This window comes from Aptenodytes forsteri, unplaced genomic scaffold (genome assembly GCF_000699145.1).
Source record: "Aptenodytes forsteri isolate BGI_AS27 unplaced genomic scaffold, ASM69914v1 Scaffold119, whole genome shotgun sequence".
Classification (NCBI taxonomy): Eukaryota; Metazoa; Chordata; class Aves; order Sphenisciformes; family Spheniscidae; genus Aptenodytes; species Aptenodytes forsteri.
Genome location: NW_008796165.1, coordinates 8,040,630 through 8,058,463, shown reverse-complemented (window position 1 = coordinate 8,058,463; position 17,834 = coordinate 8,040,630). Strand labels below are relative to the sequence as shown.

The 17,834-nt window shown below is 36.7% G+C and overlaps 1 protein-coding gene across 2 annotated transcripts in view; it reads left to right on the top strand.

The window, feature by feature from the left end:
- Positions 1–17,222, top strand: part of FAF1 (Fas associated factor 1) — a 175,700-nt gene extending 158,478 nt beyond the window's left edge. For both annotated transcript variants that reach the window (XM_009287352.2, XM_009287351.2), the window contains exons 18-19: positions 1,068–1,283; positions 15,026–17,222. In XM_009287352.2, coding sequence (XP_009285627.1) covers positions 1,068–1,283; positions 15,026–15,109 — 300 coding nt within the window. In that variant the 3' untranslated portion in view covers positions 15,110–17,222. The remainder of the gene's footprint in view (positions 1–1,067; positions 1,284–15,025) is intronic.
- The last annotated feature ends 612 nt before the right edge of the window (positions 17,223–17,834 follow it).

The following is a 17,834-nucleotide window of genomic DNA, read 5'->3' as shown; positions in this document are numbered from 1 at the left end:
ATGCTGCTTCTTCCATTCATTGACATTCTCATTAACTGCTGCTTTAAGTGAGGTGATACTGTAAGCAGGCTGCTTTCTCAGTATGATCTAATTTTTAGCAGATGCCAGTGCCTGTCCATGAGTACCGACAGTGCTCAGTACCCTTGAAAATCAAGCCCACCTCGTTCAGCAGTCTAATATTAGGCATCCATTTTTTAAAAAAAACTTCTGATCAAAGTGTTAGTGTTGTAGTAGCTCCCAGAGGCAGAGGACAGAGAACGCAGACTTGGCTCCTGCCCTTAAAATCTTGACAGCAGCAGTATACACAATGTTAGCAGGAAGACAGTCATACGCATTTGCAGACATGTAATGTCATTGCAGTTTTGGGGCTAATTTCATACAAGTTGTTGCAGAAAATGTGCACACCTGTGCTTGGAACCATCTTCCTGCAAATAATAATTGCTTGCTTTAAATCTTAAAGCTCCCATTTCTGTCCTCCCAGTTTTCTCCTTTGACCATTCCTAGTTTTATATGGACTCTATGTATCTGATGTACCTTCATGATATTTTTAATTATGTCTTTTAACAGTGTTTTAGTTTGTTTATAGTAAATCTCCTGCATATATTTGTTTTTACTCTGAACTGCCGTTAAGGGTCTTGTCTTTGCTGCAAATGGTCAATTACTCTGTGCAAGAGGAAGGCAATTTGATAAGTGCATTTAAAGAAATACTTCTACTGCTTTTTAATTTATACCCTTTAAGGAAGCAATTGGCGACTTGACAATTATTCTCTCATTCAAATTTTTTCCAAGGCTTTCTGCCAAATGATTAAATTACTTATCCCCATCGTGCATTAACTGTAGATCTAATAATATGTGTTATAAGGAAGGATTTATTTTAATTAGTTGTCTGGTGGGCTGTTATTAAGGAATGAATAAAAATTATTCTGTCATTGAGATATAAAGCACAGCCATGGCTCCGGAGCACTGTGGCACATCTTGAAGTTCTAGAAGAAATAAAAAGAAAAGCTTTCTGTCCTTTTCTTCTGTTGCTAGCATTGCAACCTAAATGGTTATTTTTCCTTCCTCAGGCTATCAGGCTCTCTCTTGAGCAATCTTTGCCTCCCGAACCGAAAGAGGAGAGCACCGAATCCGTCAGTAAACTGCGTATTCGGACACCCAGTGGAGAATTCTTTGAGCGACGTTTCCTGGCCAGCAGCAAGCTGCAGGTTGTCTTTGATTTTGTAGCTTCCAAGGGATATCCTTGGGAGGAGTACAAGCTGCTGGGCACCTTTCCGAGGAGAGATGTGAGTAAATGTACCTTTCTGGAATAAATACCACTACTTCTTACTCCTGTATGTTAGATGACCAGTACGTTATAGCATAGAAGGTAAAAGATATGCCTGAATATGTCAGAGTGCTGCCAAGCTCTGTGGCTGTAAGCAAGCCAGGTGCTAACCTACCAGTGCTCTCATATGTTACATACAAAATTGTGTTGTGAAATCTGTTTCCAGTGACATTGTAAAAAATCCTCCGTTTCTGAAACAAACAAGTTGTCAACCATATTCAATGAAAACTGCCTGAATATGCTGAGCTGGCATCGCTCACGTCCTGTTTTGAAGGAAGTCGCATCGATATTACTACGCTGTTTAGGTCTGTTATGGGCTGGTACTTCTGATCTTTCTGGTTTTGCTGTTTTGATGCAATTTTACGTTATGAGCAAGGAAGCCTCAGTGTCAGATAGTATACAGTTATGAGCTAATCAGTACGTTCTAAGAAATTATTCATCCACCTGTTACATAATACCAGTAAAGAATCATTTATATCTCCTACCTTGAAATTCTAATGAGGTACCTGCTATGACCGATTTTCAAAAGCGATACTGCTTACTGCTTACAAAAGTCAATTAAATTCTGTTGATTTATCAACAGATATTTATGTGCTGGTTACTAAGTTTCTTTGAAAATATACCTATATGTTTTCTGCTCTATTACAAATTAACTTTCATTTCTTATTGAGCCATTGTTACAGCAAAGGTAAAAGTCATTGGGTCCAACTGTGCAGCAATTACCTGGGGCCCTGCATAAAAGGCGAAGGTAACAGGCGCTACAGAGATGACAGTACAGAGCCAAGCAGTGATGGGTGAAGTTCAGCAGCTTTTTGGCCATACTGCCTCAGTACTGCAAACGAGTCGGGGCAGCTCTGGATCAGCTGGGGTTTTGTTTGCTGGGGGCATCTCCAGGTGACTAGTTAAGCCATTTTTCATCAAAGGAGCTCAGTAACTTGGGTTGCTTTTCCATTTTGTTTCCCATCACTGCCCCTGGAGGAAGTTCACTAGGAATAAGGCTCTGATTAGCGTGTTTACAGTACTGCTTTGTAACAGATACCTCTTGCTTTATCATCTCATTTGTAAGTACTCCAAAGGGTCACAAGTACTCCAAAGGGGAAGAAAATAATGTCCTCAGCAAGCATACAACCTTGAGAGTGGATGTGATTTCTGACCAATTTTTGGCATAAGGCTGTGAACAGGATTGTAGTGCTTACAGCTTTTCTTCCACCTTGTCTTATATTGAGAATCCTAATCAGTCAGACTGAAAAGCAGCATTTAAGGAATCTCATTAATCACTAATTAACTGTACTCCTTAAGCATGTAATATGATTTCCAGTGGAACCAAAGACTAAGTCATCTATGTTTCCAGGATTACTGATCGTTCAGTTTACCTGACAGAAGAAACAATCTTTTACAGTCTAAACAATGTTTTTGTGTATTTTAAATATTCTGCAAGTCACACCTCCCTACTCGTAACATATTTATGTCTTAGTACATATTTAATATAAAAAAACCTACAAGTATAATACTCTAACGTTTTACATTTGTTTTGCACTTTAGACTGGCTGGTTCTGTACTTAATCACATCATCATCATTATTATTTTTAGTCCTCTGTAGCAAAGTAAAAAATTGATCAGATGGCTCACGTAAGAACAAATTAAAAAAGGAGTAGAAAATAAAAAAGCCCACTAAATTAGAACAGGCTGGTATTTTCATTTGTGAAGCTGCCAGGGGGAAAACGCTGAGGCAAAGAAAGGAGGCTTTTATGGCAGGATAAGGAGCCGTTGGTCTGTTGCGTGGGAAGCAAAGATCTGTCATCTTTTTTCTATGATTCCAACCTAATAATGCCGTGTATGAGGAGTCACGTAAATGATTCATGCCGTTGACTCAGTGGCCGTGTATGAATCCAGTTGCCATTGTGACCACCAGAGCTACAACAGACAAAAAATAATCCCCAGGGGTTTGCTAACCATTGAGAAAGAAAGGAGTCTTTTATGGCAGGATAAGGAGCCGTTGGTCTGTTGCGTGGGAAGCAAAGATCTGTCATCTTTTTTCTATGATTCCAACCTAATAATGCCGTGTATGAGGAGTCACGTAAATGATTCATGCCGTTGACTCAGTGGCCGTGTATGAATCCAGTTGCCATTGTGACCACCAGAGCTACAACAGACAAAAAATAATCCCCAGGGGTTTGCTAACCATTGAGAACTATAAATGACATCTGCCATGTTCCCCAGGTTTGGAAAGTTGTAAGTGTGCAAATCCATGGAGAGATTTTTTTTTTAAAAAAAAAAAAGGTCATTGATTAACGCCTTGGAGGTACAGTAAAAGTATATATTCATTGCCTTAGGCTTCGTGGTATATAGTCTCTTAAAAATACACCGTAATTTGTCAAGACCCTTCTGCTATATGATATGTATCACAAACATCCACTGAAATCTGTGCAGCAAGAACCGAGCACTTGGGATGCTTGTGCTCCAGAAAACAATAGCATTTAAAATGCCTGTTTGTATTTAAACTATACATAACATTTTTGAAAAAAGTAAGTTTGAAAGTATCAGAATTACTTTGCTGGAGTTTTTGCTGCAATAAGATGAAAACATGTCTTCTCAAATTAGTATTCTTTTCTTCTAACCTAATCTGTATTACAGTAACATACACACCCCCAGAAGTGTTTCTGTCCTATCAAAACGAGGGGATTATCTTCGACCAAATCGGCATTTTCTTGTAATAAACTTGTTACAGTATTTTTACCTGCTTTTCAAAGCCATCAGTCCTGATACAGTTTTGTTGAAGTATTTTTACTTCTTTGGTAAATAAAAATTCATTAGTTCCTAGTTCTATGTTCCAGTTGCCTACACAGATATCCTTAGCTAACTTAAAGTTAGTATCATAACCCTACTGTAAATACAAACTTCTACATATGAGCAAATACACAGATTAACCTTTTCCAGGCACTACTTGTAGATTTTAAAGCAGCAGTGACATTCCAAAGCAGTTAAGCACATGCAGTGACTTGTTATTTGGTCTTTGTCACCGACTGTGTTGTTCTTTCTACTAGCTTCGAAATTAGGTATTAACCACCTCCTCTCTCAGTACCTCAACCAGGGCAGCACTGCATGCCGTACCAAGTGTGTATCACACGGGTGAGCCTGGGTCAGCAGGTAACTTGTACCTCTAACTTTGAAAACGTTTGGCAAGCACATCTTTGGGAGTGAAAAGCTGTATTATAAGTTCTTTGCATTATTTTTAAATGCACCTGCAAAGGCTGTATGGAAGCAAATGTGTGCGCTATTTAAATGTATGTGCTGATTTTAGAATTATAGTTCCTTTTCTTCCAAGAATTGCTCCAGTCTTCAAAATGCATTTAACTAGAACAAAAAGAGCTTACCCTAAGCATATTAGCATGCTCAGTCAACCTTCCCATTCAGTGTTTCTTCTAAGTCCCTTTCTCTCAAAAGCCTTCCCAAACACTAATTTCAGTAGTCCGCTCAATCTGCCAGCTGCAAGATCCACCTTCTCCCAGAACCCTGGAGACCTCCCAGAGAATCAGTTCCTCACTTCCTTCTGTGGTGGTGATCTGCAGAAGTCTTCCTAAAACTCTTTAACATCTTACGGACTGGGCATTTCACCCCACTTCAGGCAAGAAGCTGAAGGTGTACCGTGTCTAGCTGAAACTATAGGAGGAATGTGCAGAACGAATTTACCCAAACTGGGCTTCAGCCACCCTACTAGGGTTGATGATATGTTTGTGAACGGTTTATGGTATCTGTCAGAAAGGGAGGTCCTGGCATGCTCTTTCTTTTGAAAGACTGAATTTATTAATTTCTTCTGAAAAATCAAAATTGCAATCTACAATTTCTTCTGCTCATTTCTCCTTAAGGTGGAGCATTAGTTATGTATTTGAGAGTATGCCTTTTGCAGACACGGTATTAGAGACCTAAGCTCTTTATTTACTGTATCTGGAAGCCCTGGTAAGCCAAGACTTCTACAGTATTTCACATTTTATTTTTCTGAGCCACGGCTTAGGATCAGGTGGCAGTTAAGTCACTTAAGGTTATTTAAATGCATCTAAAATGTTGCTTAATAATTCAGAACCAGTTTGCTCTGTTTAGAGTATTAAGATTTTTTAAATCCTTTTAATTAACCAATTTCAACAGCAGTTTATTTAAACAGAAACAAAAAATCTGTCTCCCTTGAAAAGGCAGAAAATAAATTTAACTTAAATTGCATGCCAATTTAAATTAGGTACGATCAGGATTTCAGTAAATTTAGGGCCAGACAATTCTCAATATTATATGGGACTACAGAGTAAGATATTCCTCCAAACCCAAATGTGATCATTCATTCCTGTGCTGTGGCAGGAGTGATCCTCTTTGATGCCCACAGTGGTTAAAATAACGCCACAGGATAGTAAGTTTAGCTGCAGCACTCAGCACACAGTCATCTGAGCAGGTAACTATCCTCTGGTGTTCTCGGAAAGGTAATGTTAGAGCCTGATCCCTGTATCGCTATGCCAGGTAGTTTGGCAATTTTGTGTATCGGTTCTAGAAGCCATTCTTTGTACGGATTATTCTGCATTTCACCCAGTGCAAACTACTTCCTTTAAATAACCTACTTTTAAACTCATTAGGTGGTGTTTAAACTCTTTAAATAGCTCATGAAAGAGTTTTATGCCCAGGACCATCTCTGGCTTTTAACATTCTTTCCCCTAATTATCATCTTGATAGAAAGATGGAAGAAAGATGTTACCGTGAGAAAGGATTCTTGCGGTGTCATGGTTATACCCAATAGCACTTTTAGTAACTTCACATAAATCAGGAAAGTAGCTTGAATATCTGTCTTATGGCAAAGGAGGATTTCAGATGAATGAAATATTTTTCTGATATGTTCAAAAAATGTTGAGAATGTTTTTGTAAGTTCAGGGAAAATTTAACATGTGATCCTTGTAATTTTTCCAGTCATTTCAGTTACTGATATTTATATTTCCTACTCCATAAAATAGTACTCATCTCTTTTAATTCACGATTTAAAATTTTTCAGGTCAATATAGGTCTGATGGTGGCATGTGTTTATCAACTCTGATCTAGTTTACACAAGGCCACAGCCACCTACAAAGGTAGACGTCCCTCCTCTTGTCGTTTACAACTGTCCTTAAGTCAATACTACCTGCCCTTGTCTTTCCTCTCTTTTCAGGATACTTTGTTATTTTATTTATTCAAGCAGTTGTGTTCAGTTTAGTTAAGACACTGAGAAGTTGCCTAAGCAAATTGGCCATACCAGACTAGCATATTCCCATGCCTCTTTTAGAAGCATGATTTCTGATCGTTCTTCCTGATGACTTGTAACAGTAGAACGATTGGCATGATTAACCTCGAGTGAAGAGGAATGGACCGTGTCTTGTTGCAGCTACAACGCCGAAGCATTTGCAACCCCTAGGTTTTATTGCTTTTAACAAGTTTGCTGCTCACAAAGAATAGTATCACAGTCTTTCAGTCAGCATCTACAAAGGGAGTAGGTGATATTCTTGCCCTACTGAAGTCAGTGGCGGAACTTTAGAGAATATTGAGTAGATTTTGCTTCTTGAAATGTGATGTTTACTTTTGTGGAAATATAATTTCCATATAGGTAGTCAAAAATTCTGTAAGTATTACAGAAAGATCTTTTGTAATGTTTTCTTCCAAGAAAGGCAGACTTGATCTGTCTTTCCAGACCTGGTGTCTTTGCATAAGTAACTATGATATCCAAAGAGAAAGATTAAAGCCCTTCATGTATCAAGTCACTGAAAGGAGATGGAAGGAATGTCTTCCTCATCTCATAGATGTAAGCTTATTCTAAAATGAAATAGAATTACATTCTCTAGGTCAGTATAGTTTCTGATCTCTTACAACAACTCTGTTTGAATACAGGGAACGTTTAACCAATTTCAGGAAATAGGTGTGCATTTGATATGAGCTGTTTTACTTAAGACTCACTAAAATAAGCAAGCATTCACCGCAACACTGAATACTCAATGCGGTATGTGAACTCTCAGTTGAGTCATCCTCATTAGTTAACCCAATGACTAATGCCAACCATGTGATTAATATATTCCACCTAAGCACATCCCTCTGACCAAAAGTGTTCTTTTATTCAGCACTGCCCCATTTTACAAAACATTTATTTCAGGGAAGGCGCGTTATTGTTCACAGGAAGATGCCTTAGTTAAGCCGCAGAGCTTTGCTGTTGCATATGGCATTATCCAGCGTAAACTGGGCTTACGATATTTTGTACTTTTTCCCCAGAATTTATGCTTAATGTCAATTTTGTGGCATTTTTTTCCCCCGTAGGAAGAAAATATAATGATAAAATACCAATAAAGAGCCTTTGTGGCGGTATGATACTAAGAATGCTGTGTCTGGTTACCAGAAAATTTAATGATCTCCTGCTGTTTTGGTAATTGCATAAGTAATACATCAGACTAAATCACCGAAGCAGTCTTAGGCGTGCTTTTTATTCTATTTACCTATCTACCAATCACAATGTTATACTGTAGATATCATTGTGGTATCTGAACATCTTAATCCTTTGAACTTGTGATAAAAATCCTTTTGGATTGTTTTTCCATGCAGTTATAATTAAGTGCACATGAATCCAATCCTGGGTCATTCTCCTGTGAGTGACTGTGTTCACATCCATTCCCCTTTGGGATGTATGCAAAGTTCCTGCAGTTCATTTGGAGCACTAAATGTATTTAGATGTTTTCAAACTTCCCAAAGATGTGGCTGTTTGCTTCCTTTCAGCTCTTCATCAATATCCACAGTGAAAGCTATAGTATTTCTGGGGACGTGATCTTTCTTCTCTGTAGCTAGCACATTTTAAAATAATTAAATACATGAAAAATTGTTAGTTCTATATAAGCACACTGGCAGCAGTGCCCACGAGTAACAGACTGTTTTGCTCCTTGGCACAGCAGAAAGGATGTTTAACAGACAAATGCTCTCATCTGTAAATGCCAGTACTTAAACCTTTTCTCTACTCAGCAAGAAAACTGAAAGTAAATAGTGTGAAGGAGCGGGTGATGGAGCTCTTCTGCCTGCAGGTCCTTTGTCAGGAAGAGACACGTTCCAGGGTATTCTGTCGGCTTCTCTTTTTCCAAGAAACCACACAAAGAATTCCTAAATAGATGAAAGATTTCAAACCAGAAAGAAGGAAGGGAGGAAAATGGAAAATCTGAGGAGAGCTTTACAGCGCCTTCCTCTTCCCTCAAAATCTGAAGTCCTCCAGTCTCGGAGTTGTTGGCACTGTGGAGACCAGCAGCGTCTCGTTCAGTACCTGCAGATAACTCCTCTGACTGACACTAGCTTTGACTTCTTGCTGTCAGTGTATAAGGCAACTTGTGTAATACTTTAACGCCATCAATACCACATCAACAAAAGTCATATTATTGAAAGAGACTCTAATTAATTGAAATACTTTTGTGTTTTCACGACTCCTGCCAAAATGAAAAAGTGTATTTGTTATTTTGTCATTGAAAATGAGCTGTTTGAAAGGCTAGAAGAAGATGCAGCCTTTTTGTAGTGATTTTTTCAGTGGGATTAATTCTTAGAAATAAATACAAAACAGATATTCATTCATGTTAGTAACTGGATGTATTTTGGCCATATTTGGGGGGAGTACTGATCACTAAACAAAATTTCTGATCTTGGGCTAAAAAGAAGCACAGAACTACCTCAGAGCTAGCCAAATGGAACTGCTGTACACAGCGTTTCCTAATGTCTTTAATTGAGAAGGTAGATAAACTCTATTTACATATTTCTTCTACAACCCACTGTTAAAAAGTCATAGGATTTGGGTAAAAATCTGATATTTTTTAAACATAATTAACACCTGGGATTGTTTTTAGTTTTGGTGCAAGAATGGTTAGTGTTTTTCCCAATTTAAAAAATGAAATTTTCATGTAGAATCATGAATTCATAATGTTGCGACTTTTAAAAAGCACCAGATAGTCTAGGTGTCAGTATACAAATATAGCAACACGGGGTTTGGGCTTATCCTTATTACTTACGCTGTCCTGCCATTATGCTTAGTATTTTATAAAACAGAGAACAGAGTTGCTATCTTAATTTTCTGTCTAAAAAGACAAGTAATGCAAGTCAGGTTTATAAGCCTTCACCGATTGATTAAAATCTACATAGCAGATTCTTTTCTCATATAAATTATGTTAAGTCAACGAAAATTTACACTATGTAAAGACTGGTGGCATCTCAGGTATCTCGGAGAGCTGCACGGCTTTTCTATGAAAGTGGAAAGCATGCTCAAAGTAGAGGATATAACATCACAATTTTCTGTTTTATCAAGATCTGTTATTTTGCTTAGTAAATCTATTTTTAAAATATTCTTAATCTAAAATAGTTTTGAGAAAATCTCTTCAGAGAAATAAGATAATGAGTGTGACATACCTGGATTAAAGCTTTGTACTTAGAACAAGACTAGAAGTCTTTTACTAATACATATTTTTCCTTATTTGTGATGGCTTTCTTCAATTCAGATGTAAATTATCTTCAAGTTTATTCAACTAAACCAGATCTAATTGCATATATTTCTATAAAGTATCCCTACTTTTGTTTGTTGCTTAAGTTGAGCATTATTACCCGTATAACCCATAGATCTTTCAATAGGTAGAAAGGATTCACTGTATTTGTTTGTGTGTCATTCTGAAAATATATGTTTTTTTAAACAGATCTGGTACTTTACCAGGTGTGCCTTTAAGTAATTTCTATCGCATTTATACTTTAGGAGGATTAGGAAAGAGAGTAAAAGAACCCTTTGTCCGTTAGATTCATTAAACGTATTCATGCGTGTGTAAGTGGTATAGAGGCTGTGCTACTCAGGAATCAGATCCTTGTCCTAGGGTGTAGAGAAAGGTGAAGGGTGTGATATTTACTGCTTGTGTAAGTGTCATAATAATTGTGTATTCGATTCTTTACTTTTAAATGACCTTCCTGGGCATTAAGCCATTTTTTTGTATTTATCTTTTCCCTGCAGATTTAGGGAGGGTAAGGAACCACACCTTTGAAATGGTAAAAGTACAGCTGTTCAGGATGTGACTGTGTAATAGAACAGATAGGTCAGCAAAGGTGAAGATAGAAATAATACAAAAATTGTTCTAGAAGGAAAAAGCCTTTGCTACAAAAATGTATTAAAATGTTGTTTAAACTAGTATTAATTTTCATTACTGGGTCGTTAAAAAACCCAAGGAATTTATTCAGAATAAAGTGTTAAGTAGCTACTACATTCTTCCAGGAGAATTACAAAAGTTAACATTGCTATCTTTTGGTTTTGCGCATCTTAAATCATTCACACTTCAAAGTGCTGCAGAAGTACTTCAAACCAACTAGCTAGCGCTTAGTTGAAATAATTACCACAGAATTCATTTAAACAAATACCTGTTAAAATAATAAATCTCCTGTGCACCAAACCATCATCAGTTACATAACAAAGCTCTTTACGTTAAAAGATGAAGTCTTGGCTCCAGTGCACCAAAGTGTAAGGTCCTGTAAAAGCGTATCCATAGTTGGAAGAAAAGTACTGTTTTACCAACTTAAACCTATTTCAGTGAAAGTGAAACATTTCATAGCTCAATGGCAAGATCTCACGCTGGTAGAAATAAGGTCCTGTTACCACTCTCCGCTCATGTTGCTAGAAAGTCTTCCCTGAAGAGAGGGCAGTGTTCGAGTTTGCATAGAAAGTCATTTGCCTGAAGATGAAAACTCCCAGGGCACTATCTGCTTTGGCTTTGGGACAGCCCTGAATGCGCATGCATGTTATTCTACAGAGTTCTGTGAGCTTGAATATTAGTAATTTTGCTGTCACTTGAGTTATACTCTCTTAGCATCTGAACATTGTGTCCTTCCTCTGCCACCCTCCTCACTATGTAAATTTGGAATGGCTTAGAGCCTCTTTTTAAGGGGTTTTAGTTTACGTTTCATTATAAAGTACTTACCTTAGCAAAACCACAAAATATATTTTAAAAATACATTCACCTCATCAGCTGGTATCACCACGTGACGTGAGTGGACTCTTAGAATGCATGCACGTGACTGGTAGAAAGTCAGATATTGTAGGTCTTGAAAATATAGAGAAACACTATGCTTTTAGCATTTGTTTAGGCCTTTAACAAATGCTGAATGCTTAATTTGGTGAATTTTGCAACCTTGATCAGGAAAGCATTGATTTCACCAGATTGGTACCTATGTAATCTCATTGAGTTCAACAGGATCAAATCAGATTCAGTATATAAACACATGCTTAAATGATTTCCTGTGTAATTGCCAACAACATAAAAAAAAAATCTTTAAATAAGAAAGGTGTACGGGTTTTGGACAATGTAACTTACATAATGTGCAGGGCTGTTTCAAAAGCGCTGCGCCATGCAATGACATCAGAGCAAAGGATTGTCAGCACTGAAGTGGACTCCAGAATTTATCCTAATGGTCATGAAACAAGGTACACAGAATTAAATATGAAGGTATTTTAATACTTTACACTAGGAAATAATACATGTAAATTTATTTCAGTGAATAAAATTCATTAAAACACTACATTGGACACACCTTTGCGGGCTACAGCTCTTCCAGGTTCCTTTGATCTCTATTATATATCGTTCTTTGGTTTCTAATTCTGTTTTAAAATACTGTAAGTTACAAAGCATCTTAGGTCTTATATTTCATATATTTACAAGAGAAACCATTTCTTTTGGTAGGAGGTGTGTTCACTAATAAGGCTTCTATTCTTCATAGTAAACAACGTATTTACAAGCCACAAATAACAAAGTAGAAGCTGCAGAAGGGTTATGGTGTGATAATTAAGTACAATGGCGACCCATATGAACAGAAAATGCCAAGGAGCTAAAACAAAGCAACAACAGCTTTGTTTGTTGACAGATGTAGGAGCCATATTGTTAGTTAATTGGGTAATGGTGTAAACATTTGCAAACTCTGCTGTCCCTCAGTGAATTAAGCAGCACACTGAAATTACGGTGAAAAGCCGTCCTTTTGCTGCAGGTACTCCACAATGCTTTTAGCTAACCTTCTAAGTATGAAGACATTGAGGAAGGGACATCATGTGTTGTTATTATTTAAGGTACTTGAAGTTTGCAAACCTTACAGTTTAGACTAGGATATGTATCTTGAATTACACTCAAGTGAATAAGAGGTTTCCATATGGTTACAGTCTGGAAGATTGTGTTCATTGCCTAGGCTTGCTTTTCAGATTTTTTTTTTTCCCCAAATGTAGAAGAGACTTGTTCTGTCTTTCCTAGCTTTTCTTGCGAAAAAAAGGTTGCAGGATTTGAAAATAGAGAGGTCTAATTACATACCGGCTTGAACTGAAAAGAAGGAAAATTGCTTCTCATGTGCACGATACCTCATGTGCTGTGAATTGCAGAGACCCCTATTTACCTTGCTTTCTGTGCCTATGTGTAATAATGGACTGTAGCAGAATACCAAAACATTAAAAAATGCAACAAGATACTTAATTAGCATACTTCTGTAATCACAAACTTAAACGCACTACTTTGGCTGTATTCTACATAACAGGTTTGCTTTCTAAGATAATAACCTTTCAATAATTTAAGCGGCATCTGTGCAGGAATGCATAATTGGACCGCAGATAATAGGAATCTAAAATTGAGTCTGGTTTTTATAAATTATTTTTCTCTTCAGACATTTAGCAATAGCTCACCATGGTACATGAAGTTTAAGAAAATACGTTCCTGCATTGGGAATCAAAATAATGCATCTGTTTGGGTTTTTTTGTTGGTTTTTTTTTAAATTCTGTTGCAGTCAGAGAGGTGAAATTACATTGATTCCGATGGACTTAAGAAGTGATAAGCTTTTAATATTTGTTTAAATAATGAATTTTCTGTAATTATCAACTAGAACAATGGAAATACAAATATATTTTAAGTTTGCCTGATTTAGTTGGGGGGGAGAGAAAGAGGAGCGATACTGTTTTTGTTAATTGGTAACAGGATTATTAAGTTAAGCTTTTAAGAAAAAAATACATTTAGTGTTTCTTACTAATTCGTAGTATTTGGTTTGCATGACACTTAATGTTTTCAAAAAATAATTTTAGAAAGCAGTGGCATGATATGATCATAGATAAAACAAATTTAACTTTGGAAAAAATGTTTATCAGTATGCATTTGCATTTATACCTATAGCATAAGACTAATAATCTATTATTCACAAGCAAACTTCCGGTAACTAGTGTGCTCACACAGCAAAATAAACTAAAACAGAATTACCAGGGGAAAAAAGTTTTAAAATGAAAGTGAAATATTTCAGAAGATGGCAAGATTAAAAGACATAATGTTCATCTTTCTGTATGAAGCTTTGCAGTAGTCTTCTGAAGGACGTCACAGCATTGGCATGTAAACCTGAATGTCTGAAGGACACTAGGACCCTTGTCGTCATTATTTTGTCTATATAATTAATTATGTAATATTTACAATTAAATTTTATTTTCATAGAAGAGATTTATCCTATAGGCAGCAGCCTAGCTTCTAAATAGAATCCTCAACACAAGTTTCTTGCTGACTATAAACTGAGAATCACTTATGTGCCTTAAGTGAAAGTCAGTAATGGGATAGTCAGGATGTTGAGCAGCTTGCAGGGTTTGGTGCCGAGATCCAAATGCTGAAGAATTTTGGCAATAATGGTGCAGATAGTGCCTATTTTCCAAATTGCATGGCATTTAACTCTCACTGAAATTCTCCTGTATGCCCACCTGCACAAGTGATTGCCTAAATACCTTTGCAAATCCAACAAGGAGTCAGGATTCCAGGGAACAATCCTATAATACAAATGTACGCATGTAAGTGTCTACATAAAAGATATATAGCCACGTAGTACTTATAATGCATGCATATACACACACACACACATGCATAATAAGTATACACTTCAGTAGTTGTGTTGAGATGCAGTTTCACCATATGGTGAGCTGATTTACAGTCTCACTCCCAATGAAAGGAGGAGGGCCTTGCTTTCTCCCTTCTACTCACTGCTTAGTGCTTTTGTTACTTACCTTCCACGGGACTTGGTGTTGACCGGACTTGTGTGTTTACCAGTTAAACTCACTAGCATGACCGATAAATAACCAAACAAATAAAAGTGGACGGTTTTCTCCCAGCCTAGGTTCGTTGAGGTGGCTGATAAGCATCAAAGTGAGTGAAAGTTAGGTGCTGCACCATGTGAGTTGGAGCAAGAAAAGGAGCAGGAAAATAAAGGCAGCATAAGTTTCCCCTTTCAGTGGGGAGATCATGTTGGATTGGCTATGCTGCTCGCACCACCAGTTTGACTGAAATTTTAGGATATTTATCTGGGACTACAGTTTTATTTTTCATCTTAACTCGTGTTCTAGCAATCCTTCCAAAAGATCTTAACTTTGACAAAAACAGATATATTCACGCATTGGTTTATGGTAGAAAACCAGACCTTCTTGGAATTAATGTCGTGGATTCTGTTTATTATTATTGTTTATTGTTATTACAAAGTAATATTAACACACAAAATACAATATGTATTTCTTAATCTGCATCCTGGGAATTCATACTCACAACTTCAGTTATCAGTGACAGAGGGACTCAAAAATCTCCCCGGTGAAAATCTGCCCTGTGAAGATACAGTTCAAAAAAGTCTCCTTACAGATACCTTCTTGTTCTTATCTTTCAGGTGACCCAGCTGGATCCAAATAAATCATTACTGGAGGTAAAACTGTATCCTCAAGAAACCCTTTTCCTAGAGGCAAAAGAATAGCTCAAACAAGATTGTAGGACTAATCATCCTTTGACAAGCCAGAGGCACAGCATCAAAAGGAAGACTTCTATCAACGCCACCTTGTACTATCATCCAACTCAATTCAATGTCACAACTCTGCCTCTTGCAAGAATCCTGAAAAATTGAAAAAACGTAGCTACTTAAAGTTTCACATACATGAGTATATGTTTCCAACCTCATTTAAAAGAGCAGAGGATAAAATTCTGCTATGAACACTGAACATTATGACTCTGTTGCTCACTTATCATCCAGCTTTTGTTATAATTAATGCACTGTTAAAATGTGAGTGATTGTTAAGTAGAATTTTTACTCCTCAAATGCCCCTTTTTCACCAAGAAATCTTGGACATTTCTGCCTGTACTTTTGACACTAGAATGCTGTATATTTGATATCTCGCTGAGCCAGTGCTCTCATATATGCATTTTATTTCTGTGTTTGAATTTCTACTTTGTCAACTAATTTAAAAAGGCAGAAAAAATTAATGGGACATTCTCAGCCATGGAAATTTAACAGTATTATAGTAGAAAGCATATAATTTTTGTTAGTACTTTCTGACTTCTTTGATAAGATGTAAGGTTTTGTTTGAAGAATATAGTTTGACATATATGCGAGATATTTATTTACTGGTTCTGCTTTGGGGTCTCGGTTCTGGTTCAGTTTAGGAAGTATTTTCCATGACATTGCAGTGTGTGAAACTGCTTATTGCATGATGTGAATATTTAAATAACATTAGAAATGGCCAGTACCAGAAACCTGGTATCTTGCCAACACTTCAGGAATCAGCTGATATTGAATATCAGCTGTTAAAAACCTTTCAAATACCAGATACAAAAGTTCTTTATTTCTCATTGTGAAAGAAAGGGCAGTTCCCATTTTAGCAGTTTTCCTTCATTCTGGCACTTGTTTGTATCCCATTACTCTGCTGTTTTAAAGCACCTTGTTTGTTTCATCAAACAATGAGTATCTTAAGAGGTGGTGTAATAAGAAATCTGCCTTATTATTGCACACTTTGGACATTTTAACAATAGATTACTGATCCCGTCTCAAATTAAAGAAATCCTAGTTCTCTTGTCTGAAATGTATGCACCAACTACCTGCTATCTGATGTGGAAAAATCTGGTACTTTAAATTTCTCAACCACAGAATGAGCATACCGAGTCTAAGATCATAACGTACACTTGATGCCAAACCTGCATCAAAACTGGTTTGGTTAATTTTTTTTGCTTTTTTTTAATCTCTGGGCTTACAGCATAGTGCACAATAGCACTACAGAATCGTCATCTGCTAATCAAACTTTTTTTTTTTAAAGCCTGGCACATTGTTTTCCACATATGTTCATATGTAATGCATAGTGTTTATCGTAGCAAAATGAGTTCTGATTTGAAAATTTTATACTAAGCAAAAACCAGTTGCACACATCTTTTAGTCTTTCTTTTTTCTTTGGAAGGGTGGTGATAGAAAATTAAATGTATGCCTATTATTAGGGTGTTAGTGAAGCCGATATATTGTTACCTTTACCAAAAATGCAAATTTCTGAGCGGGGGAAGCCTTATTCTACCTTCTGTAATTAGCGAGTGCTACATCAGACACTTTTAGAAGTGAAGTATCTATGACAAACAAAAGGTTTGGAAGTGTAAGCAAATTCTAATAATTTGCAGTTCACATTTAAAAGAATTCATAGCCAATAGAAAGATAAATGTATGTGGAATGGAAAGCTGAATGCAGATGCTTCATTCTGAACTTTTGTTTTCTTACAAAAAAAATCCACTATGTTTATTAAATAAGAAATTAACATAGGTTGCAAATTGGGGCGATGCTGTTTCTACAAACAATCACAATAACACATACAGCAGCATATCTTTTTTTTTTCAGATTAGCTCTTCCTTCTAAGCTGGCTATTGAGGAAAGGAATTGCTGAAATACTGCTACACAAAGCAAAGCGACCTTTCAGCTAATTTGTTTATATTAATCTGTTCTGTTTAACTTTTGTTTGATCTCATCAGGCTGTTTCCTCTCACTCAACTTTATTTCTGTATTTTGACTATATATTCTTTACTTTGATACTAGTTTCATAAAGTTATTAAATGTGGCTTGAATATTTGTTGAACTTGTTAAAGTCAGTGCTCCCAGGGTTTGTTTGGCCTTTTTCTTCTAAACGCTTTTATTATTTTTTCCCCCCATTTTGTTCATATTGCAAAATACACTGTCATTATCAAAACGTTCTGGTGATAATTAACTGGAAGTGTTCAAAGTGGTGGCATTACTGCCCTCTGATAGCTTGAATATTTGTTGAACTTGTTAAAGTCAGTGCTCCCAGGGTTTGTTTGGCCTTTTTCTTCTAAACGCTTTTATTATTTTTTCCCCCCATTTTGTTCATATTGCAAAATACACTGTCATTATCAAAACGTTCTGGTGATAATTAACTGGAAGTGTTCAAAGTGGTGGCGTTACTGCCCTCTGATGTAAAGATACCAAGATCAGTATATAGGGATCATTCTGCCACAACGTAAACAAGTGTATCACTCTTTAAATAAAACATTTATGATTTTGGTCCTTAAATACTTTGGGCCTGATTTCAAGAAGCAACCATCTAGAGTCACCTTTCCAAATTACACCCTCAGTGCAAACCAATCCCTGTGTAGAAACATTAATATTCTATGCTGTCATTTTCTGCTCTCCTAAACCATGGTGTTCACTTCACGTG